Source organism: Anser anser (genome assembly GCF_964211835.1).
Source record: "Anser anser genome assembly, chromosome: 24".
Lineage (NCBI taxonomy): Eukaryota > Metazoa > Chordata > Aves > Anseriformes > Anatidae > Anser > Anser anser.
In genome coordinates this window covers 1,774,099-1,797,697 of record NC_139745.1, presented here as the reverse complement: position 1 = coordinate 1,797,697, position 23,599 = coordinate 1,774,099, and the positions used below count along the sequence as shown (strand labels likewise).

General features: G+C 47.2%; 1 protein-coding gene across 14 annotated transcripts in view; it reads left to right on the top strand.

Moving 5' to 3' along the window:
• Positions 1 to 23,599, top strand: part of HIVEP3 (HIVEP zinc finger 3) — a 303,544-nt gene that overhangs the window by 269,349 nt on the left and 10,596 nt on the right. For all 14 annotated transcript variants that reach the window (XM_083810197.1, XM_083810207.1, XM_083810205.1 and 11 more), the window contains 2 exons: positions 7,975 to 8,150; positions 17,052 to 17,150. In XM_083810197.1, coding sequence (XP_083666323.1) covers positions 7,975 to 8,150; positions 17,052 to 17,150 — 275 coding nt within the window. The remainder of the gene's footprint in view (positions 1 to 7,974; positions 8,151 to 17,051; positions 17,151 to 23,599) is intronic.

Below are 23,599 nucleotides of genomic sequence, written 5' to 3'. Positions count from 1 at the left end.
GAATCATTGATCTGCTTTCGGACAGTGCCTCGACCACCCATGGTGCTAGCATCACTTCTGAAGCAGCTGACATGTCCCACGCAGCCCCAGTGCCACCGAGGTCGTGCTGACAGAGCTGTGATCACAAGGAGTACAGTGTGGGGATACACCCACTTTATTGTTTCCCATTCAAAGAAAAGAAATGTGGAAAATTGCCTTAGGTAAAATCTGAGCTGTGAGGACCCACCAGGGATGTTACAAAAAACAGACAGGGTAACTTCAGCTTGAGCTGTCCTGCGTGATTATTTTTTTATTATTATTATTATTTGCAGTGCCATAAAATTCCTACTCAACCTATCTTTGCTCAAATTCCTGCAGAGAGGAAGCAAATGGAGTACATTTATTTCTGAAGTTGTCTTTAGAGTTTCTTGTTGAATCAATGTGTACTTTGCAGTCATGGTGACCAGCATTGCTGGGAAGCTAAATGGGCATTTTGCTCTGGGGGACACCAGCGCTGCCAAAGACACTGCCGTGTCTGTGCTTCACGTGTGCCACAACCATGTGAATTTTGTGCCAGTCCTTTGGTCAGCGGCTGACCTCGTGGCACAAAACACAGGGGGTTTACATGCCAGAAGCCTGATGGTCACCTCTTTTTTCCTAAGCAGGTTAGATGACCACAAGCAACACCTTCCCCTGTGGAGGCACTGCACTTTGGTGGGACTAAAGATGCTAAGTGCAAAATACTTCAAAGGGCTGCTGTGAAAAAGTATGGCCTTCTTTTGATGTGACTTGATATCCAAAGAACAATATTTGGTGGTCATTTAGCTACACCTGATCAGTTATCTAAGCAAGATCGGTCAATGTTGGTAGATTTTAGAAACAGCAACATCATTTCCATGACTAGCACACCCCCTGATGTACGCAAATGGGGATTCAATCTGCTAATAATGTATTCTTCTTCAATGTTTTACGACTATTTCATAAAAATGTATCCTGATAAGTGACGCACAGTTGGTGTGCAGCTCTGAATGCAGTTCCCCCTGTCATGGATGAGATGTGAATACGAAATTTCAGCAAGCCTGGAACTGATAACATAGCAAAGGAGATCACAAATGTGTGTCCGTAAAAACATTCACACTTTTTGTTGTGAAATTAAATTTCCGAAAATGAATTAACGTCCTATTTTTGTCTATCAATATTCACTGCTTGGTCATAAGATATTTTACAGAGCCTGGGGCCTGAAAATCAGCTTGGAACAAAAGTTCCTTTTTTGGGGGGGGGCTCGTTGTGGTAGTTTTAATGTACTGCACCACTTGCAAAAAGTGAGGAATGTTGCCTTGCTCCTGCCCCCCACCGTGTCCTGCACTTTTCACCAGGTCCCCAGACCCCACTGATGGCCTTGCAGGGTGGCAGGGCTGGCGAGGATGGACAGGGTGGCACCAGCCAGGGGCAGGTGACAGTTGGGCATGTTGCCTTAGAGCAGATGTGAGATCATTGGCTTTAGCCCAGACTGATTCAGCTTTTTGCCTTCTCTGGGTGTCTTCTGCTCTTCACACCTCCTGCCTGGAGGATGCAGAGTCTAAAGGCAGGTTTTCTCAGTGCCTTACAAGGTGGTTGGAGGCATCCTGCAGTGACCACCGTGGCAGAAGGCCACAACCTTTATTTACACCACATCCCTTTCCACACAGATGGCCTCATGGTCTTGTAATCCCACCAAGGTGACTTGCAGAGTTTCTTAGGACAGTTCTGCAATTGATAGTCCCAACTGAAAGCAGTCCAAGGAGGGAAAGCAGTAAATCCTGGCTTTGGTTTGCTTAAGCCGCTGTGTACTTCCTCTGCAAAGAGATGAATCACACCTGAGCAACACTTTTAATTGTATTTGTTTAGTTAAAGTGGATGGTTGGTAGATACCATGGGTAAATCTGTAAATTTTCCTTCTTTAGTGCCAGTATCCAGTAAGTGTGAATTTACCCCGTGTCCGCTGGGATGGAAAGGAAGTTCATCCCAAAATATGGGAAATGCCTAGCTGAGCACCAGCTGCGTTTCCCATTTTAGGCTTGCAGTTGCTGGTGATGCAGATGACTCTTAGCTAGTCCAGCTTCCCTGATCTGCATCCGAAGGCATCTCACATTGTTCCTGTCTCCTCCTTCCCAGTCCGTTGCTCTACCTGCCAGTCCATACTGTCTCCTACAATTCCTTGCTCTTCATAAACCAGTCACATTACTCATGTCTTTATTTGCAGGGATAAACACAAACTCTAGAAGCCATCAGATGACGCCATTTCTCAAAGGAGTGTGTGGTTATTTATACTTTACTTCTTTCCTCCATACATATTAACAAACTTGGAAGGCCATGGAAACTCGGGGGTGAGATGTGTTGTTTTTTCCATGTGTTTCTAGTCTCTGCTTTTTTGAAAGAGACGTAAGCAAAGCTGCAGGTTTTCAACTCCGACACAGAGTGTCTGCAGCCTGCGCCTGTCGCGGTGTCTCTCGGTTTTGCCCCTCTGTCGTGCGGCTGCAGACGTGAGGTGTTCAAGGAAGCTGATGGCAGCAACACTCCTGAGAGGGAGCTGCATTTGGCGTCTTTTAATCCTCTGCCCACTGCGAGCTATAAGATGGAGACCTCTTGATAGGGCCTATCCATCCACCTCCTCTGCATGTGCAAAGAGCCCTGTGCATCGGAGACATCGCAATCTTTGGGGACAGGAGCAGCCTGGGGGACCCTGGCTGTCCCAGCCACCTTTCCCATGCCAGCAGCACGCGGCGCTGTGGGCATGGGCCAGCTCTGCTATCTCCAAAGCCCTCAGCTCCATCAGAGTTAATGATGCAGATTAAGAGAAGATTTAATACCCTTAAGCCCCTGTGGGATTCCCATGGGTCCAAGCCAGCTATTTGTCTTTGGATTGCTGCTGATCTGTTATCTGAATTAGATTCCACTCGAAATGAGCATCCCGTTGCTTCAGGCACTGTGATGTATATGTGAAAAGAGATAGTCCCCATCCCTGTGTTTCGCGGAGCAGAAGGGGCCCTGAAGGTTTGCTGCCTGAGAGGTGCTCACCTTGGGTAGTGTAACTGAGTGTAACTCTTCTGGTGTTGGACCTTGTCTGAGCTGCCGATACCTAATTCAAGAGCAAGACGATCTTTGCAGTTACGCCTTCATGCCAGGCTTTTTGTGTAAGTCTGGGTGCTGGGGTCTCATTCAGCTCTGACTTGTCTTCGTCGGGTTTGCTGGGGATTGGGAAGTGCTGCTTGCCAAAGCTCTGTTGCTTCAGACAGGGAAGAGGAATTTCTGTGCCAGGGCCTCCCACATCCATACCCAGCTTGCTCGCTGTCCTGCTGTATCGCTCTTCGGAAGTTCCTTTGTTTGTCTTGGTGCAATATTCCTGTCTGGTAAATCAGGATACTAGAAGGTTTATATGATGCTTTTAGAAATCTGGAAATGACATTGTCTAGTCTGGATTTTGTAAAGAAATACTTCTGTTTGTTCTGCTGTAGCTTGGCTTGAGTTAAGGGAGATTTCCTAGTAACCGTCTGGCCTTAAGGATGCACCTGTGTATGAGGTGATGCTTGACAAAGCCTGTGGTCTTGTAGGGTCTCCCACCCTGTGTTTCTCTAGGGCACACAGTGCGTAGGATAAGCACTTCCGTTGCACATGCAGTTTCAGAGAGGGTGTTGCTAGCATTGCTGTGGAAGAAGTGCTCTAATTGTCTAGTGGGCAGCTGTGATAAAGGCAATAAACTTGCTAGTAATTAGTGACGTTATAATAGCTATGCGTTTATCAGCAATCTGTCAAATTTTTCAGGTGGCACAAGACATAAATTAGATCAGCTAATACCATAACGAACTGTCAGGGACTTCCGAAAGATTTAGCCAAGCCAGATGAGTGTGCAATGTGATGACATATAAAATGTGCCATCAATAAAACCAGAAGACTTGCACTGAAGGCAACAACTGGGGCTGCTCAGGTCACTTGACTGTGAACTAATTGCAGTAGCTCAGGAAAGGGATCAGATATCTGATTCCTGTTACTGTGTACCAGAAATCCACAAAGCAAACAAGTACAGTTAACGAATGTCAAAACCGGTTGAGGAAATACTTGTTCACTCACTGCAAAATTAACCAGGGGCATTCTGTGCCATAACGCTCTATTGAGTTTGCAGATTTTGGAAACTGGCAAAGTCGGGGTGCCTACATGTAACTGGCAAATAATGTAAGTGCAGCTGCTGTCCTTGTGACCTGCAAGGGCACATTGACAGAGACCTCATGGACAAGGTAAATTCCTGGCAGCTGTAGGAAGCAGGAGAGAAGGGGTGCTGCAGCCCAGCTGTGTCTCGTAGCCAGCACTGAGTCCCCCAGAAGCCTGCTCTCCATTCCTGCTTGCGAACCAGCAAAACTTCCTTCCCCCTCTGCTTTCCAAGCTTTTATTGTGTGGTTTTTCAGCCACATGAAGATTTTTGGATGTTTGCTCACTGCACTGAGAAAGGAAAAAAAAAAAAAAAGTGTATATGGCTAAAAAGAATAGTCAGATATTTGCAGCAGCAAATAGTAAAAATTAAACCTCCTAAAACCTGCAGAGGAATAAATGCTTCACGGTTTTAGGTTTCAACAAAGTTCAAGGGAAAGAGTTAAGACAAAGCTTTCTCCAGGTTCATGTTATCCTGCCTCCTGACAGCGGCAGTCTGCTCTGGGGCCATCAGGTCTCTCAAGCCGGTACTGCTCCTGGCAGCCCGCAGACACTGCCAGGGCTCTGCCAGCTCCTCTTGCTCTGAAAGGTGTTTGTAGTGGTTGCAGGAAGTTCAACAAATGTGCATTTGGTAGTGGAACACAGCAAATAAGCCTTAAGAAAATGCATCAGATAACGGAATCCTTGTCCTTTCATGTGTCTGCTTGAAAGAACAATTTTCCAAATTAGTCTCCGAGCTCGTAATGGCCAGTTAGCCTCCCAGGTCTCAAATCATCTCAGTATTAGATTGGAGCAGTGACACCATAGGAGGTTTAAGTTGCTAACTACAGGATTATGAATTCCACAATGCTCTGGAAGGGAGGCGCAGACTTGCTGACACAAACTCCAACTGTGGCTATTAGAGGAATCTGGTTACAGCAACCACTACGGAGCAGGAAGGTTCCTCGTCCAGGGTAAATCTTCACGTGAAATGAGCTGTCATTGATTTGTCTTTCTGATGCAAATCATATGAGCATATTAGATCCGCAGAGAAACCAGCTTCATATTGAAGTAATTATCTCCACGAACATATTACAGCCTTCAGTGTAGACAGATGCCATTTGCAGCAGCCTTCTCCTGTGTTGTGGCAATATCACCTACCTTGCTTTCTCCTTGTTTGGGTTCGTATTCCTTTAGGTCACCTCTCCTTTTCTGTTTCCCTGCTCTCCCTGCGTGCTTTGTGAGTTGTAGAAAAATATCTGTATTGAAGGATGGCTTAGTCTCACAGAGTGTCAGATAAACTGCAATGCCTAATTTCAGATTAAATCACGTGTCACTTTTTATCCAGGAAAAGCCGGCCCTGATAGCTTTAATGAGGCCGACAGAGGGACCGTGGGACACAAAGGACTTACTTAGAGGTTTCCATGTGAGAGTGTAATTAAGGGTAGTGCAAGTACAAGACTGATAAAGGAGCAATTTCATTTTTTAAATGGCAAGGTGATTACCAGCATAACGACAGAAAGAAAGGAGGGGCAGAAGGAAGCCTGAAATATGAATTGGAACAGGAGAAGGGGGATCAGGATTCCTGAGTTCCTTTTGTTGCTTTCCTGTTAGATCACTGAGTGACTGAAGGAGGGTCACTGCCCAGTCTAACCATTAATTATGGGTACCCTGGTACTGGTATCTGTAAGGTTAAATGGAGGTAGCTGGACATCCTGGGGTGGAGGCTGGCAGTCAGTGTGTGCTCTTCACACACCAGCTCAGTCCTCTCTGGCCAAATAACAAGAGCCTTGTCATTTTTATTTAGTTATTTTTATTTTGTGTGTGTGTGGGTAGATGGCATTGCTGTGGCTTCAGTTACAGGAGGTAGAGTGCATGGGAGTATCTGGGCTGCCAGATGACCCTGGTTATGGTCCGGAGAACCTGTGACGCAAAAGGACAGAAACACAAGCTGTTCCCCCGCATGCAGCTGTCGGCACCAAGACCTGGTTATGCTGGTGCTTCAGCCAGCATTCCAGGCTTGAATGGGGCTATCTATACACCCATTTTTCCCCTCTTCTCTAGCTTGTATCTGAACCTGCTTAGAAGATCTGCAACCTCATCACCTTCATGTGTGAGCAACTCATCATCCTGTAAGCATCTGTTCACATCTCTCTGAAGCAGAGACGTGGCCATGACCCCATTTTACAGGTGGGAGTCTGAGTCAGAGAGACTAGGGTCTGGCTGGAGAGAAAAGGTTTAGTCCAGACCTTATGTCTACCAGGTGGCACCCAGGAAAATTATGAATTTCGCGTGAAGTAGGTGCCCTGAACAGCCACGTGGAATTTAAATTACTCGTACGCTTCCTAAATGAATGAAATGAAATGGAGCCAAGGCCACGTGCTTTCTGCCTGGGTAAGAGATGAAAGGGTTCACGCAGTTCGATTTCCCCACCTTTAAATCCACACTTTGGGTAACTGGGATGTGATTTTCTGGGATGTGTCCTGTGCAGACCATGTCACTATCATCATCTCAGTTCAGGGCCAGGTTCATGATCTTTGTGTATAGTTTACTCAGTTTTATTATTATTATTTTTCTACATTATAAGTACATTTTTTATTTTTAAAGCATTTACTATACTTTCACATATTTAAGCACTCAAGCTACACTTCATAGTTTGCACTGCTGTTCCTATTCAGTTTATCTTCAGACTGGCCGCTGTTTTTCCCCTTTCTGGTTTAGGGTTTATTGGGCAGGTACTAGAGGGTGACTGATGATGGTGTGTGTCTTCAGGTCCCCTATTAAGATGCTCTAGAAAGCCTTATTTTCAAGTGTGGATGTTCAGAGCTTTTGGAAGGCTAGATATATTTCATACTGGATAGCAAAATAAGTTACAAGAAGTACCACACTTCAACAATTTGGCCTCTTAAAAATCTGAGGGGGGCGATTTTGTGTTACCTTATTCTTCTTTTGCTGCAAGTACAGGAAATTACAGACTCCATTTGCTAAGCTGCAGGAGGCTAAATGATTTGTCTCACCTGAAAATATTTTTCAAACCTGCATCATGCAGCCTTCCCTATGTGCTAAAGCACGGGCAGAAAATAAATGAATATATAATGTGAAGGAAGGATGACCAATCTTATTCTCTCGGGTGAACCTGTTATGATATTGTGCCAAAGATGAAAGAGCCTTGAGTTTACGGTCATTGCATTTAGTGCTAGAATAATATTTTTTAACAAAGGATGTTTTCTTGTGTCCATTCTGGGTGTTTCTCGCTCTGGCAGGAGTCTGCGCAGGGACCCCCGCTCGCAGCGCAGCATCGTGGTCCTTTCAGATGGCTTTTGTGCTGCCCCAGTGAGTGCGGAAGGTCATGTCACAAGAGATTTATCCGGGGTGTATTTTCTCAGTACTTTACACAGTACAGTGACAGACTGTGCATATTTTAAAACGCAGCACAGGCTGCGAGATGATTCAGGCCACCGGGCTGGACTGTGACATGTATTACTCGGACTGTTATGAGTGTCTCAGTTTGTGTTTGAGGATGGGGAAAATGAGGACATTTGGGTGACCTTGTGACTTGACCTCAGACTTTGGGCTATTTGTCTGTACAGAGAGGCAGATGTAAGACATTAAAAATAAATAAATAAATAAAATAGAAGAGGAAGAAGGCCTCTGGGCAAAAGCTTTTCAAGATATTATGAATTTAGCCTAATTACCCAGAGATAGTAAATGGTAAATGAGACTGGTGGTGTCAATAACATGCTGAATGAATCCAGGAAAATTGTGTCTACTTTTGAGGTGGGAATCTTCTTTTTTTTTTTTTTTTTTTTTTATCATGACACCTGTTGCTCATAGGTACAAATCAAACGAAGAGTATGTGTATGTGCGAGGCCGTGGAAGAGGGAAGTATGTTTGTGAGGAGTGTGGAATTCGCTGCAAGAAACCCAGCATGCTGAAGAAACACATTCGCACGCACACAGACGTCAGGCCATATGTCTGCAAGTACTGTAACTTTGCTTTTAAAACCAAAGGTAAGAGACAGTCAGCTCCTAGCTCCTCTGCTCAGTATATTGACTTACAGGCCTTCCTGGGGACGCTTGCGAAGGGGAAGGGAAGGCCTTCCCGGGGTCTGGAAAACCCCCAGAGCCAGAGGGAGGGGGATGAGGGAGTCTTAAATGGGCTGAAGTTTTCCGAAGAGGAGCAGCCCTGCCATAAGCTGATGTGCATCCTCCTGAGCCATGGCACAGAGCACTGGCTGCCCCTGCCAGCCTGCAACGTGTCTGCTCCATCCTCTTGGTGTTTCTTAAAGGGAAAAAGCCTGAAATACAGCTTCACTGGTAGGGGTTTGTGAGCAAAACCACCCCAGAATGAGAGCAGGGATCTCCTGGGTACAGGCAAACATCCCCGACCAAGCACCTGCAGACAGTCTTTGGGTGGCTTTTTATGCTCGTGCTCTCAAGATCGGTATTTGCGCTGCACATTTCCATCCTTCGCAGTTGCATGTAGCTTCAACATTTTCTATTTCATACCAGTAGACTTTTTCTCTAAAGACCTCCATCCCAGGACATCTAGTCATTAATGATCCACAATCTCACCACTGCCAGCTGTTCTTCACAAGCACCCTCTATCATTGCTTCAATTCAAAAGTGAACTTGTACAAGTAGACTCTATCAAGAAGATGGAAAAAAAAAAGGCCAAATATATATATATATCTATATACTGTGGGTAAAGTTGTCAAGAGTGCCAGAAGTGCCCAGGTCCTTTGATTTCTCATGAGTCTGGCACTGTGGGTTTCACAGTTCTCCTCTCCATCTTTGGCTGCATCAGGTCTCACAATAGAGATGCTGAGTTTGGTGTCTTAATTATAGTTTGACGTACATATAAAAAGTCCATCATCTATAGCTCCATCATTGCAAATCTCAGAAAATAACACAGCTGGGACAGTTAATTTCTCAACAATATTGTCATCCCCCAAAAACCACTGTTACCCAAGAAAGAGGCACGGCATGGACATGGGAGGAGGCACGGGGTGCTACGTGGACCATGGCACGCCTGCGTCTGCACCTCGGTGCTAGAAAAGCGCCCTCGAGGCTGGATGAATCAGGGTGGGCAGCACCCGGAGCTGACAGCTTGTTGGTTAAGCTGGTGGGTCATTTCTGGGTAACAGTGTGTTGGTAATCAGCAAACGTTTGGGAGCATGGGGAAGTGAGACTGTATTTGAGGTCAGATTCTCATCAGACACATGCAGCAGATCCAAGTGGCAGTTCTTCTCCCTCCCAGCCTGGAGCTGGACCTGATCCATTACTTTCTCTTTCCCTCTTGCTTCTGTTTGTTCCGAGGTTTTCCTTTGAGAGGTGAATCCATTCAGCCTCTTCCGTCACCTCACTTTGCTCTCCATCATGCTTCTGTTAGGCTTTTGTTCAGGATGCTGAGATCAAACCATTCTTCTCACCATCTTTCCGGCTGCTTTGCTCTCCATCTCTGCTCCCTTGAAGCGCACAAACTGTCAGCACTGACTGTGCTGATTGCACGCTGCAAACAGATGCTTGCCTCCAAAGGACTTCCCTTCTTCAGCTTTGCAGGAAACTTGTGAGGAAGGTAGCATGGAAATGCTTCCTTCCAAAAAATAAAAAAATCACAAATCACTCTGGGATTTTAATGCAAAACTGTTTGCATATGGATGCACGAGGGGGCAGAACTTCCCTGGACTTCCCTGGATTAGCAATTTTAGGACAAATCGTTGCATGATGGTAACTTGGAATTGCATGAAAAAGGCTCTCTGCTGGAGGGGGGGGGAAGGGAGGTCACAGTCAGAGCCCTGGCTATGTCCTACAGGCATGCTTATACCCCACATAACTTTGCAGCACTTGGATAAAAATCTGTTTGCTTTGCTGATGGAAGCACCTTTGAAACTGTTGCTGGAAAGCAAGAAAAAAAATCAGTCTTGTGTGCTGATAACGTCGTCAGTTAAAGCCCAGCTGCAGCACAACTGCAGTCGGTGATGGAGTCCGAAGCAGAGCTCCAGGAGGTTTGCAGAACTAGAGGTTTCACAGCTTATTTTGCAGACGTCTGGGAGAAGTTTGTTTGGGCCCTGAGTCATTCGGGTCCCCCTTCCTGGTGAGCAGTTTTGCAACCACAGTTAACTGCAGAATGGAGAAGCTGGAGCTCTTGCTACTGGAGTGCACTTGCGAAAATATAAGCTGAGCTGAAGCTCTTTTAGAAATCAGCTTTCCAAGGTTAATTTTAGCCTTCAGCATAAACTCGAGGGGGATATCTATGGAGCTGTCTTCATTTTGGCTGTGGTAGATCTCTCCAGCATGATCTAATGCTCTAAACTCTCAAGCAGGCTGGAAGCAGTTTAATGTTTTTTTTCTTATTATTTTTAATGAGGATTTTTATCTGGTTACCCCTCTCCCCTCTGTATCTGTGTTCCAAAAGCAGGGAAAACTTTCGCAAAAGAAAGAGCTTTAAGTATTTTCCCCTTTTCACTAATTATGCTTTTTGTATGCTTTTTGTGTATTTCTTTCATCGTAAGCAAAGCTGCTTCTTTGAATTAGAGAACTGCAAGGAAATGTTTTTTTTTTCATTGTTATTATATTGAAGCCAATCTATGAGATGATTTTATTTATTTATTTATTTGTGTGTGTGATCACTTAGTTGATGGAAACAGCAGCCTTGGAAATTTGGTTGGTAAAGATTTATTTGATTTTACATTTCTGGACCAGATATAAACGTGCCTTTTACTGTGTTCCCTACTTCCACTGTAGCAGCACTCTCCCCAAAGGTTTGTTACTACAGCCTCAAAGAGGTTGTTTAAAGAAATTAAGCAGCTTTTTCATTGTTTTCTTACCAGGAAGGAAATGGAGAAGATGCAGTCTAACAGTTTTCCCCCTCAGGAAGGTCAGGGAGAAGCTTTTTCCTTGACCTGCTTCCCAGAGGGGACGCAGGAGCCAAGACCCGTCCCTCCCTGTGCCTCGCCTCCAGACCCTTTCTGCGCTCCTCCCCTGGGTGACCCGGGGATGGGGACAGTGCTGGCCGTTGAATCCCTCCCTGCAGGCATTCTCCTCCCAAACAGCTATGTTCTGCTCTCGTTCAGACTCACATCACGTCTGGATTGCTTGAGAGTTCTTAAAATTTCTGGAAAAACCGCACGGAGCAGCACGCTGTGTCCACGCTGCTGCCTTGCTCAGAGGTCAGAGGGACAGGGAGCTTCGTATTAATTTAAGAGGTGCTTGTGTGAAGGACACCGGTGCCTGTTGGCTGAAGATATCCGTTTGATAGTCTAGTCCACTCACAGTTTCCAGACACCAGACTTCTCCACGTCCTCAGCCATAGTCTTCCTTTAATAAATTAGTTTGCAGTTCCTTAAATCAGCACATGGCAGGCACTGAGGTTATTGAACATGTTAATATATTAAATGCTTTACCCCCTCAGCCCTTAAAGGCAAGGTTATGGCTGCACAGTTTATTATTATTACTGCTCTAGCAGACTCAGCGCTCTGCTAAGCCTCCTCTGGAAACTACAGAGCAGGTCCAACTGGCGGAAAGCTCTGCAAGAATTAACTGCTGTTATAGCAGGGCAGATTGATGTATAGATTGCAAAAATGTCCCTGCACCCTGTGCGTGCTGGGACCCTTCTTGGCCAGCTAGGGAGAGGGAAAGGGTGCGAGCATCCCGTGCTGGGAGTCCCCTCTGCTCCTAGGGATGCCACCCAGCTCTGACGAGGGGATGAGGGAGGATTAGCTGCAGGAATTTGCTGCCTTACGCAATGTGGCGTGAGACGTGTCGCTGGGAGCAGAAAACGACCCAGTGGTCCAGACAGGAGGAGAAACACAGTGAGCAAAAGGGTTCTTTAACTTACCGTGGGGAAAAAAAAAAAAAAAAGAAAAAGAAAAAAAAAGGCTGAAAGTCAGAGACTGGCAAATTCAAGTGAAATATTAGCTGTCTTTTTTTTTTTTTCCTTTTTTTTTCTTTTTAAGTGCAGCTATTAAACCTTAGCACAAGCCTCAGTGGGAAACATGCTAATTCTCTCTATTTTGAAATCTGCAAATCCAGCCTGGGTGCCTTTCTGGAAGATTAGTTTTTGGCTAACACAAGCTGATGGGCTTGATCCAGAAGATGGTTGGTATTTTATAGCCTGTATCAATGCAGACAGGCAGGCTAGATGTTCAGATTCTCTCCTTTAATCTGTAAGTCAATACATATAAAAGATAATAACAAAATGTTAAGAAATTGAATTATTTTGCCCAATAAATTATCTAAATAAAAGCTTTTCTTCTTCAAGAGTCTCAATAGGGGACATTATCTCCATGCAGAGACCTAAATCAAGGCCTGTGCATTATTTAAGTCACACGTAACACCTAATTCAAGGGTTTATCTAGAACGAAGAGTATTGACCTATTGCTTATCCTCCATGTGTGAATGCATCTCACAGCAAAATAGGAGTCTGCTAGTGACAGAGTAGCTGTTGCTCTCCTTGCATACTACCTTAAAAGAAGGATATGAGAAAAGCTTAAGTCCTGGAAAGTAAAGAATATTTGTATCACAATGTCGCCTTGGATGCTGAAATCCTGCAGTCGGTTATTTTTTGGATTTTATTGTTGTTGTTAAGTTATTCACATTTAACAGGACAAATAGAAAGTATGGTGTATGCCCAATATGGACAAGATAATTTTTCCAGGAATCTTAAAGTTTTTATCCCCTACTTTTCATTTTAACTCCACCACCTTTAAAATATTATAGCGGATGTTCTGAAAATTTAATTTGCCTCTTTGAATTTAAATGGCGAATCGTTTCTAGTCCCTCTTAAACTGCTTTTGAAACACTGGCGTTTCAGCTTTCTCAAAACAACACAAGTATTTAAGCTGCTTTAAGTCCAGAATAAGACCTCGCAGCAGAGTTTAAGCAGCCAGCAATACACAGTTATAAGCAGGCGTAAGAGAGAACCCATCTCTGTGCTGGCGCTGCGTGTGCTGCTCCAGTGCAGCAGAGGGTGGCGTGGTGGTGGGGGGGGGTCACCGTTTCCAATGGTTTAGATATAATCTGTTGATTTTCAATCTGGGAACTTCTTGCTGAACCTTGGGAAGGACCACTTACCTGCCTAGGATTCAGTGTGACTGTTCTATTTAAATCCAGCCTCCCCACCTGCTGCTATTGCTCCTTCAAATAGGATTTTTTACTGTTTCCAAGGAAGCAATGTTGTTATTATTATTGTTATTATTATTATTTAGGTTAGGAACCAGAACTCAGCAAGGCAACAAGTAGCTGTGAGTCCATCCTTATAGGATTCATGTCCAGTTAGGTAAAACAATTTTGACTTTACTGGAAATTTGCTGAAGGACATCAGCATTTAATCCTGCCCGCATTAATTAAGGGGTCTTAGAACACAAACTGTAAAAAGAACCCTGATAAGGTAAATATTATCCTCCTCCAAGTTGCTCCCAAGATGATAATTCAACTTCTCAGTTGACTTTTAGCTTCCTTGAAATGATGCAAACTTAGCTCTGGTGAGAATCTGGCCCCTTGAGCCTCCATTCCCAGAAAGGCTAGTGTTATTCCCAATTTTGTCCAACTTTGTGTGCGTGCAGGATGCTCTGTGTGGATATACCCTGTACCAGAGGGATCTCCAGAGATACTTTTGCAGCCTCACCTCATTCATCGGCATGTGGGTATTGCCTCGTTTAACCCACCAAGGATGAAAACAGATGGGAAGCAGAATAGAAAAAAAAAGTAGAAGAGGAAAGACATCAACACTTGCTATGAATTGGTCTTTGGTATTTGTCATAAATTCACTTGCACAAGGATTTTTAGCATTATCTGCGTGGCCGCTGCCAGCTCATGTCTTTGCAGGTAGCATGGATGGGGAAGGAAGAGGAGAAGCCACGGCCTTCCCTTGCACAGGGACAGTTGCCTCGAGTGCAAGAAAATAAAAAAGGAAGCGACACTGATAGCTTCTGGCAGAGCTTGTCAACCCCAACCTTTGCTTGGGGTGGAACTGAATCAAAGGCAGCGGTGAAAGGAAGTGATGGGCCGAGAGCTTCAGGCTGCTAAAGCAGCCGGCTGGGGCCCCCGTGTCTGCAAAGATCCCGCTGCAGCAAGAGAGGAGTGTTTGCTGTGGACAGCACTGATGCTAGGGCAGCGTCGGGGCCCTGTGTGTATCACCAGCCTTCGGACAGCTGGAGTGGCTTCTGCGTGCCTCTGAGGACTGGAGTCCTTCCCTTGTCACAGTTTTACTTAAAACGTTGCATTCACCAGCCCCCAAATAATTCATGCTATTCCCTCCTGGGTAAGCCAAAGCCAGATGCTTGTAGCACAGTGGATTTACGAGCTCCTCTGGGGGACGTGGTAGCACCGAGATGCTTGGCGGACCTCCCCTCCCGTGCTTCCCACCATGGGGATCACAGCGGGATTCTTGGGGTGCCACAGAGCAGAGTTTAAATGGTTCCCCCAGCTCACATCTAGCATTTGCTTGGGTTTGTTTGCTGTGGGTACCATCAGCGGAGGAAATCCAGTTAGGGATTTTTCTGTGGTAACTGAGCGAAAACGGGTCATTTTTGGCAGCCGAGTTGTGAAGCGTTGTGATGGGCAGACAGCAGCAGTAGGGTTTGATTTCAGAAGACTGAGTCAGTTTGCCTTTTCGGTAGTTAGGTCCAAAATTAAATTCCACTTCCATGAAGTCAAAATCTGAACTCATTGGATGCTTTCTGGCATAACAGCATTTCATTTGCAAAAAATGGTGATTCACTGGAAGCAGAGGTGTCCATGAGAACATGATTTTGTCCAACTGGGTTTCTCTGGGTCTACAACAAAACTTCTGGTCCAAGTTGGAGAAAGAGAGGTCTGATTTGGAGCAAGGACCTGAGCCAAGGTGGCCTCATCCTCATACCTGAGTGTCCTAACCACAGAGCTAAGGGTATGTTGGCGTGAAGTTAAAAAATAATAAATCTCTCTTACTGGAGCTGTTTTGCTGGATCTAAATTATTAAATATCCTTTGGAGCGAAAACTCATATCCACATCCTAGATGGGTGCCAGGGATATATAGTCAGCTTTTGTCTGTCTTTCTTGGTCTTTCCTGTTGGAGCTATTCCGTTTTGTACAAAATGGGCTAGATAAATAATTCATGGACTAAAGAGAGATGGACTTGGTAGCTAGATGGTTATGGCACTTTTCTGAGCTGTGAGGGCATCACGGGTAATTCTCTGCTCCGGTGAATAATTGCCTATTTATTTATACTCACCGGACCAGCAGCAGAAGGGGGTGATAGAAGCTCTCTCTGCTCCCACTCAGCTCAGGGACCGGGGGACTCTGGATTGCAGGAGGCAGCTGAGGGACCTCAGTCCTCAGCTGAAGGCTATAATAAAGTGTGAAAAGTCTTTTTTTTATTTATTTTATTTTTTCATTTTTTATTTTTTCTTGTTTTTTTGAGAGCAAAACAAGCCTCGTGTTCAACACGACTTAGCTAACAGGAGGGCTGGTGCCACGTGGCATTGCTGCAGTGAATTTGGAGCCCTCCACCAGCTCCTGGGCTGTGCTGGGAAACCAAGCAACCCTTGGGTGAGCTTCAGCCAGGGCCTGGATTTCTTCTCATCATCAGCTCAGCCCACGGAGAGGCACAAGAAAGGGAAAGGAAAAACGGGACATTTTTCCTTTATTTCTCCTAACCTTTATTTTTTCTCTCCTTTCCACCTATCTGCGCTTTCCCCCTCAACAAAGTTTCCCCTTTGCTCACTGTTTCCCTCATGGATAAGTAGGGTTAATAACTGTCTAATTAACCTGCCTGCAACGTGGGAGTTAGAATTAGTGAGATGAGAGCCAGCCAGGCCCTGTGAGGCCACTGTGCCCACAGGTTATCCCACCGCAGGGTCTCGGAGCAGCAGTGAACATCCCCGCGTACCAGCCCCCACCTTGCAGGGGCTGCTCTTCCCACCCTAGCCCGAGGAAGCCTCGTTAGCTTTCTGCAGGCTTTGTCGTGATGCCAAAACCTGGTGTGCAGTACTCTAGGGGTACCTGTGGCTCCTCCTTCTCCCTGGTGCTTCATTGCATGGCCAGCTCATCGGAGCCATGCTGCTGGGGGGGGGGGTGTAGGTGCGCATCTGCATTGCTCCACTCCAGACAGCTTCATGTGCACACAGTCCTGAGTAAGTACTAGTGTGGGTTAAAACATGAGTGTTTTCCAGTGGAAGAGATGCTGGTTCTTCAAGAGTGTCCCAAGTCTCTCCAAGCCACCAGTGAAGCCAGGTGGGATGCAGACCGGGCTGCCCAGTCCCCTGCCAGCTCCCCGGGCTGCCCCAGCTGCCCACCAGCCTCCCGGGGTGCCCGCTCCCCAGCCCAGCAAAGTGCTGCTCAGGGTGGAAATTACATTTCCCAGCTAGCGCCGCTAAATACTTTTATCTACAGTTTTATCCAGCTGTTCAGGCAGAGGCAGCCAAAGCCCACTTCATTTTTTTTAAATTTTTTTTTTCCTTTTTCTTTTTTTCCCCCCACTGCTGGCATCTGGAGTATTCATACCTGGAGGCAGGTGACCTCCAGTGCTGGGATGAGGTGGGAGGTGTTGCCAGACTGCAATGAACTGGGAAGCATCTTTCTCTTTCCTACTATCTCTCCCTGCTGCACCATCATAGCTGAAGGCAATCCAGGACTTTTTTCCCTGCACGAGCCCCAGTGCATATCCGAGCCGGATTTTCAGGTTGCACAATGGCCTCGTACCCTGCCTGCACCTCCGTTCCTCCACCCCAGTGCAGCAACAAAAGAACGAAGGGAAGATCTAGCCTTGCACCATGGGGTATCTGCAATGGATAGTGGTCTGGGGAGAGTCAGAGGCCTCCTTCATCTGGTTCAGAGCCAAATTATTAATTTTCTACTGCTAAGCTTGCAAAAATGCAATAATAATAATAAGCCGTATTGACCAAAATATGTTTTCTGCTTCCTTTCAGGGAATCTGACTAAACATATGAAGTCAAAAGCCCACAGCAAAAAATGTCAGGAGATGGGCGTGTTGGTATCTTCACTGGTGGATCTGGAAGCCGAAGAAGGTAAAATTCTTTAACTTTGTAAACTTGATATTGCTTCTGAGAAAAGTCAGTATGTATTCAAGCAAAAGACGTGGGGTGGTTTTGTTCACCCAAGGCTCCTTCCAGCACCCAAGAGTGAATTTCTGCTTGCACTGGGTGAGTTGCAGAGCCATCCTGGGGAACTTCATCGATGGGATGGTCTATGAGCCCGTGTCTTCCTGCTGGGGCTTCGTGCCTGTTTGTCTGAAATATTTTGGCTGGCTGCAGACACAAGAGTAAACAGACAGATAGGGAGCATCCTGCGTTTGGTGCAGTGCTCCGCATGTGGGCTATATACGCAATTATTGTTAAGGGATCTGTGGCGTGAGAAGGTGCTCTTCGGTATTTGGGCTATGGCTAGAGAACATTTCAGTGCAGGAGCCTGATGGCTATGCTCCAGCAGAGCCTGTGTGTCTCGTGGTTGTAGAGGGAGTCCCAAAGCAGCAAAATGAGACCCCCAAGAAGCCTCGCATGAGGCTGTAACCTCCCCCTCTTCACTGCTGCAAGCACAGTCTTGTGGGTGAAGGACAAATGGTCACTGCTGGCACCTCTGGTTAGGATCTGGAGCTGAAGTGCTGAGCATGAGCAGGTGCTCGTGCTGCTGCCCTGATGTTCTTGCCAAGGTAGATGCGCTCCCGTGACATGGAAGGAGTGCCAGAGAAGGACATTTCCATGAAAATCATATTCTAGGGACCTGCCCTGAATGTCTAGGCTGATCATGGGAAACTCTGAATTACAAATGCAAACCCAGGAAGGCCTAAATTACTGGAGCAACCCTGGGCTATGTCTTCAGGGACTGGTGCAGACATGAGCAAAAGGATCCAGCCTGCACCCTGCCCCACTGCGGGGAGCCTCAGCAAAGCAGGACGGGGGCAGCTGCTTCCTTCATCCTGCACTCTCCCAGGTCTGTTTTGTGTGTAGGATGAAGGTGAACCTCTCAGGTCTGTAGTGACCTGGAAGGTTTCTCAGCAGGGAAAGAGCCTGCAAAGCCAAAATAACATGGTGCTTTGACATTTAATGGCATTATTCTGAGTGCTTTACAAGAAGATACATTTACCCTGACTCACCTGCTCGTTTCTTTCATCTGCTTATGAGCAAACACAAAGTCTGTCCAAGGGTCTGTGAATTCAGGAGTCTGTCTGTGCTATGAGAAGTACACATGACTCTCTCATTTAGTAATTTCCGCCCTGATTTATAGTAGTATCTGCAGCTGAATTTCCCTGAAGTCATCCCAAAAAGCAGACCTACCCCTGGGGGGGCTGGGCAGCATCAGGCAGGACTGTGGTGACCATGAGCACTTTGGCCTCCTGTCTCCATCAGAAATGTTGAGGGAAGGGTGAGGAAGATCTCCAAAGGAACATGTGGAAGTCTCTTGCATACTTAGCTGTCTGAGCTAGAGAGAGATATTTTACCCAAATTGTTGGAGGCTGTGGTCTGACAGCTGGGAAGGGTTAGGTTATGAGTCTCCAGGGACCAGTTAGATGTTTTTACAATTGTTATTCTGTTTCCTTTAGCAAGACCCCGGGTATTTGGGGTTGGAGCCGCAGTGCGGGATGACCGAGAAGAAGCCTTAGAGGTAGCGGAACTCAAGTCCTCATGAAATTTATCTTACCTGCATTTGCATTCGGCAGGTTGTTTGTGTTTATAGGATGCACAGTGCATACCAGCGATAGAGGGAAGAGAGGCGCTGGGGGCGCAGGTCCATCTCTGTCACTGTGTTTACTCCTGGAAGCATTTAGTGCCGCAGAGCAGGGTGGTGTTTTCTGTTTGCATTGCGTTGCAGGCCGGGCATGACACCGTTGACCATTCCTGGCTGCCGCCCCAGAAATCCCAGTATGAAAACAGCTCTTGTGGCTGCATTTAGCGTTGTTCTTTCCCATTTCCCGTTTCACTCCCCTGTCTCACCCCAAACCATTTCGATTCCCCGGTCCCTGGGATTCATTCTGCCACAGCCCACAAGGGTTTGTTGACAATGGGTTAACGCGAGCTTCATAAAACACATGGCGCCACGGTTATTTTTATAAAGTGAACATCAGCTGAGCAAGTTCTGGAGACGGTGCTGTGAGCCAGGGAATGTTAACTCGGCAGGAACAACAAACAGCGCTTATCACCCCGGTCCCCTGCTGAGGTCAAGTCCATCAGAGGCTTTATTGGGATAGGGGCCGGTTCCCGGGCCATGGGCACTGTCACATGCTTCCTGCTTTATAGGTAATTAAAAATCATGAAGTGAGTTTCCGTACAAGCCCATGGTGGGAATGGGGTTTGCCTGTGTGCTGTGTCCTCAGGGTATAGCCACGCTGGCTAATTAAACACTCCTGGGGATATCTGCAGGCATTGGCATGCCGCTGTCCTGACTTAAACTGCAGGAGCGGTCCTCAGGTCAAGTCTGGTCCGGGCCATCTACCACACTTCCAAAAAACTATTGAGCACAGTTTGGGATTTATCCTGGGCCCAGGACCACTCCTGAGCGGGAGGTTGGATGTGGCCATCCTGTGCTGGAGGCGAAGATGTGGGGTGATCGGTGCCAGCTGGCTGTGGAGCTCGTGCCACCATCCTGGGACAGACGTGGTCTGAAGGCCGATGTGACGGTCCTTGGCCCGAGCAGACCATGGCTCAGCTTGCGAGCGGTGGGGCTGGAGGAGATGCCTGAGGAGGTTAGCCAGCCCGAGCCCTCGTGCCCTGATGGTGCAGCAGCACCAAGCCCTGTCAGCCTTGGGCTCAGGCTCAGGCCAGGTGTAGTCACCTGGGCACACAGGGGACAAGGACATGGGAGAAATAAAGAGCCCTGCCACGCTTCCACTGCTGTTACTAGACACCTGTGCCTGTTTTCACAGAGGCACATGCATCTACTTTGCTGCTGAGTTAATCTCTTAAAACCATCTCATTTCACTGAGCCTGCTTTTCTATGTACCCGGTGGTGTGCTCAAGCTGTCGTGTTAGGGAAAGTTTTGCAAGTTGCAAAATGCACTGAGCTCCACAGCGGCGGGGAAGAAGGATGGACCAAGGGCGCAAATACCTCAAGGCTGAGTGCCTCTCTGCCTCAAGGGATTGTTCTCTTCCTTTTAAATTTATTGGACCTCTTGGCTTTTTTCTAGCTCTTCAGAGCAACCTTTCGGCCGGGCAGACATGCTCTACTTGGCTGGGACCTTTCCACAGGAGGGCATGGCTGAAAGAAGCTAGTCAGGGATTTTTGCAGTTGCTGCCCCAAGGGAGAGGTGCTGGCATGGCAGCAGCAGAGAGAGGCTGCTCCATGTGGGATTGCTGGAGGACTCCTTCAGTCCAGGAACAGACTTAAATAATTTACTAGCTCACGGCCTCCAAAAATCTCTCCCTGCTGTTATACCACCTACAGGTGATGCTTCTGCAGATTAAAGGCAGATAGGGAAAGCGGAAAGTGGCTCCTGAAATGTTGGTTATGTGACTCTGAAAAAACAAGTACTATGTTAAACCTGTCCATTATAGTCAATTAGAACTAATGAATCAATTAATTGAGTGTCACTTTTGAAAACCTGCAGATCAGGAGCCCTATTTACGTTACACATAATTGCAGGCTTCTGAGGGCAGAACCGCAAGGGCCCACTTAGCGGGTCGGGGGGAGTGCTTCCATTCGTCACTTCGTTCAGCCGTGCGTCCCAGGCTCACACACGGTTAACAGCAGCGCGTGGAGCGGTGCGAAAGCCAGAGCAGGCTGTGAGCCAACAGGAGCTTGTGAAAACAGAGGACTGGCAGGTGAGGAGGATGAGCTGGTCCCAGCCTTCGGCCTCACTGAGAGGGGAGGACTAAAGGAACAGCCCAGGCACGGTCGGCTGTGTGGCTGCGGGTCGGCTGGAAGAGCGCTCAGCAGAAATGTTGGGGCTGTCAGCTGGGGGACTTCTGTTTGGCCGTCGTTAAATCACTGCTCGCTAATTGTGGCTGAGCACGTGGTTGTTGGACACCTGCTAAGCCCACCGAGGGAAGGTCCTGCGGGGGCTGCAGAGGGACGGGAGCCCACGAGCTTTCGGAGAGGACTCCTCTCGCCGTGTTGCTGTTGGCTGCGCGGCAGCTTGCTGGAATGTGTTGTGCTGTCTGGGCTGTATTGCATTATGCAAGCAACCCGTGTAATTTTAGAATTACGAAAAATATACAGTCCCCATTTCCTCCCATTGATGAAGACCATTTGTGTTTGTGTAAAGGGGACAGCCTGCCAGGAAGGAATGCAGAAAGGTGAAATCGGGAAGGCACGGTGTCAGAGGAGCATTTCCTTTCTCTCCTTCCGTCTTCTTTTTCACCTGGTTAAAGCTAACACTGGACTTTTGCTGAAATTTCACATATTCTGCTTCGTGAGTCAGGAGGCCTGTTGCTCATAAATGCCAAGTAAATACTAAATAAAACAGCCAACTGGAAGGTCGGAAGATTGTATTTGGTACTGTAATAGTTGGGGGTATGTGGATGGATGACAAAAGAATGCAGAAATGGTGCATGAGGAATCAGAGATCGCAGCTGTGTCGCGCATCCCCAGCTCTCAGTGTAGTGGGTTGGAAATAGCCTCCCCTGTGTAAACACACACTGTCGTCTCTCTTCTTCCTGAAGAGGCTCAGAACAGAGCCTAGCGATGAGTAGTTTAATTAAAAAAGCAAAGAAAAAAAAAAAAAGTGGCTATTTTCATGTGCAGGAATAGTGCTGCACTCTCCTTCGGGGACAGGCAGGCGGGGAGCAGCAGTTCCTAAAGCTCCCTGGATTATTTTAAACTTGAGTTGTATTTCACTTGATTGTTTTGATTTCTATTTAAGGGGCAGGGGAAAGAAGGGGGTGTTACTATAAAAGGAGATTGAAGCATAATTCTTCACTATTGCACTGGTTTTGCTCGGTGTGACTGTACCAGTGTGGTGGAATACCACGAGGATAACACAAACATAATGAGATGGCATGCAGAGCCCTCAAAGGCATTGATGGGGCACATTTTCCCTCCCTCCCTCTATCCCTTACCCCCAACCTCCAGTCTTCTCCTGCCATGCCCTTCCTCTCCCCATCAGCTCAGCAAAATGCTTCTGTGCTGCAAGCAGCCAGGGCTGCTGGTTCAGGCCTGAGCTCTCTGCCCACATGGAGCATGTTAGGAGGCCAAAGCAGAGTCCCTTTGGGATGCCCCGGGACTCACCGAGCCCTTCCCCTCTGTGGGAAATGCAAACAACGTCCCAGTGTGCAACCGGCTTCACGTTTCCCTCACTCTGTCCTTCTGACCTTGCTGTCTGTCCTGGCCAGCGCCTGTCTGTACTGCGACTGGGGCCAAAAAAAAGGAGACCACACAGGAGAAGGCTCTCCGGGCCTGACACCATGCAGCAGGGGCTGAGGCCGGAGCTGTCTGTCCATCCCTATGCCCACAGATGTCAGCCCCCCAAGCCAGAGGCAGGGACTAGCTCGTAGCTCTGGTGGTGAGATATATTCCCTTTCCAGGCAAGAAATGTGCGCAGTTCACCCCAGAGCCGGGAGAATGAGTCTTTTGGAATAATATTTGTTCTGAAGTCAGTTCCTTTGGGAGTTTGCAAATAACCCGCTGCTGGATCCTGGGTCCAGCAAACACCATCGTTATACAAGCATTGCACAATGCAAGCCAGCCTCTTGGTGGAGAGCCGCTAAATACATGCCTTGTTCCACTAGGGTCTGAGGGTTGCCAAATACTTCGTGAGCATTTACAGGTAAGGCCCCGTTATTCAAAGTAAACTGAATTAGGCATTTATCCACAGATCACAGGGACTTCTCCCTGTGTGGCCACGTTGCCTTCTGAAAGCCACCCTGCCTGCTGCAAGCAGGTGTGGTCCAGCCTCTGCGTTAACTCCACTGAGTTTCCCTTCTGGCTCGTCCTGCTGATGGCAGCCCTACATGGAAAACTGTGTCAGTGTCCATCGGAGGAGGAGCAGCGTCCTAGGATGAACTGATGGGGAGGAGAAGCCAGCAGTGCTGCAGTTAGCTGCCTGGCTCCGTGCAGGTGTCCAAACAGCAGCTAGGCTCTCCCCTTGCAAAGCAGGGAGCAAGCGTGTCCCATCAGCACTGCACCCACCGCCTTGGTGCTGGGCTCATGCAGAGTTCGAGAAATTGGTATTTTCTTAGCCCCTCCAGAGCAGTGGGAACTTGCAGAAAAGCCTCCTGACAGCACGATTTTGTTGAGCTACAGTGACATCCAGTGGCTGTTCCCGACGGACCTCTTCAAGCTGAACTTTCATTTTTCTAGCATCCACTGCACATCTGTCATGGGAAAATGCAGGTTTTCTCTGCGCAGAGCAGAGGGTGACAGCAGCGATCTGCTTGCAAGCTTGGTGCCCATCTCAGAAAGCTTCTGCTGGCTCTTCAAGTAGAAGAGAGATACTGCATTTTATATATACAGGCAGATAGGTTTCAAATTCTTTGGAATTTGCTTTCTGTATACTCCACTCTGTTTACAGACTCTTATTATCAAA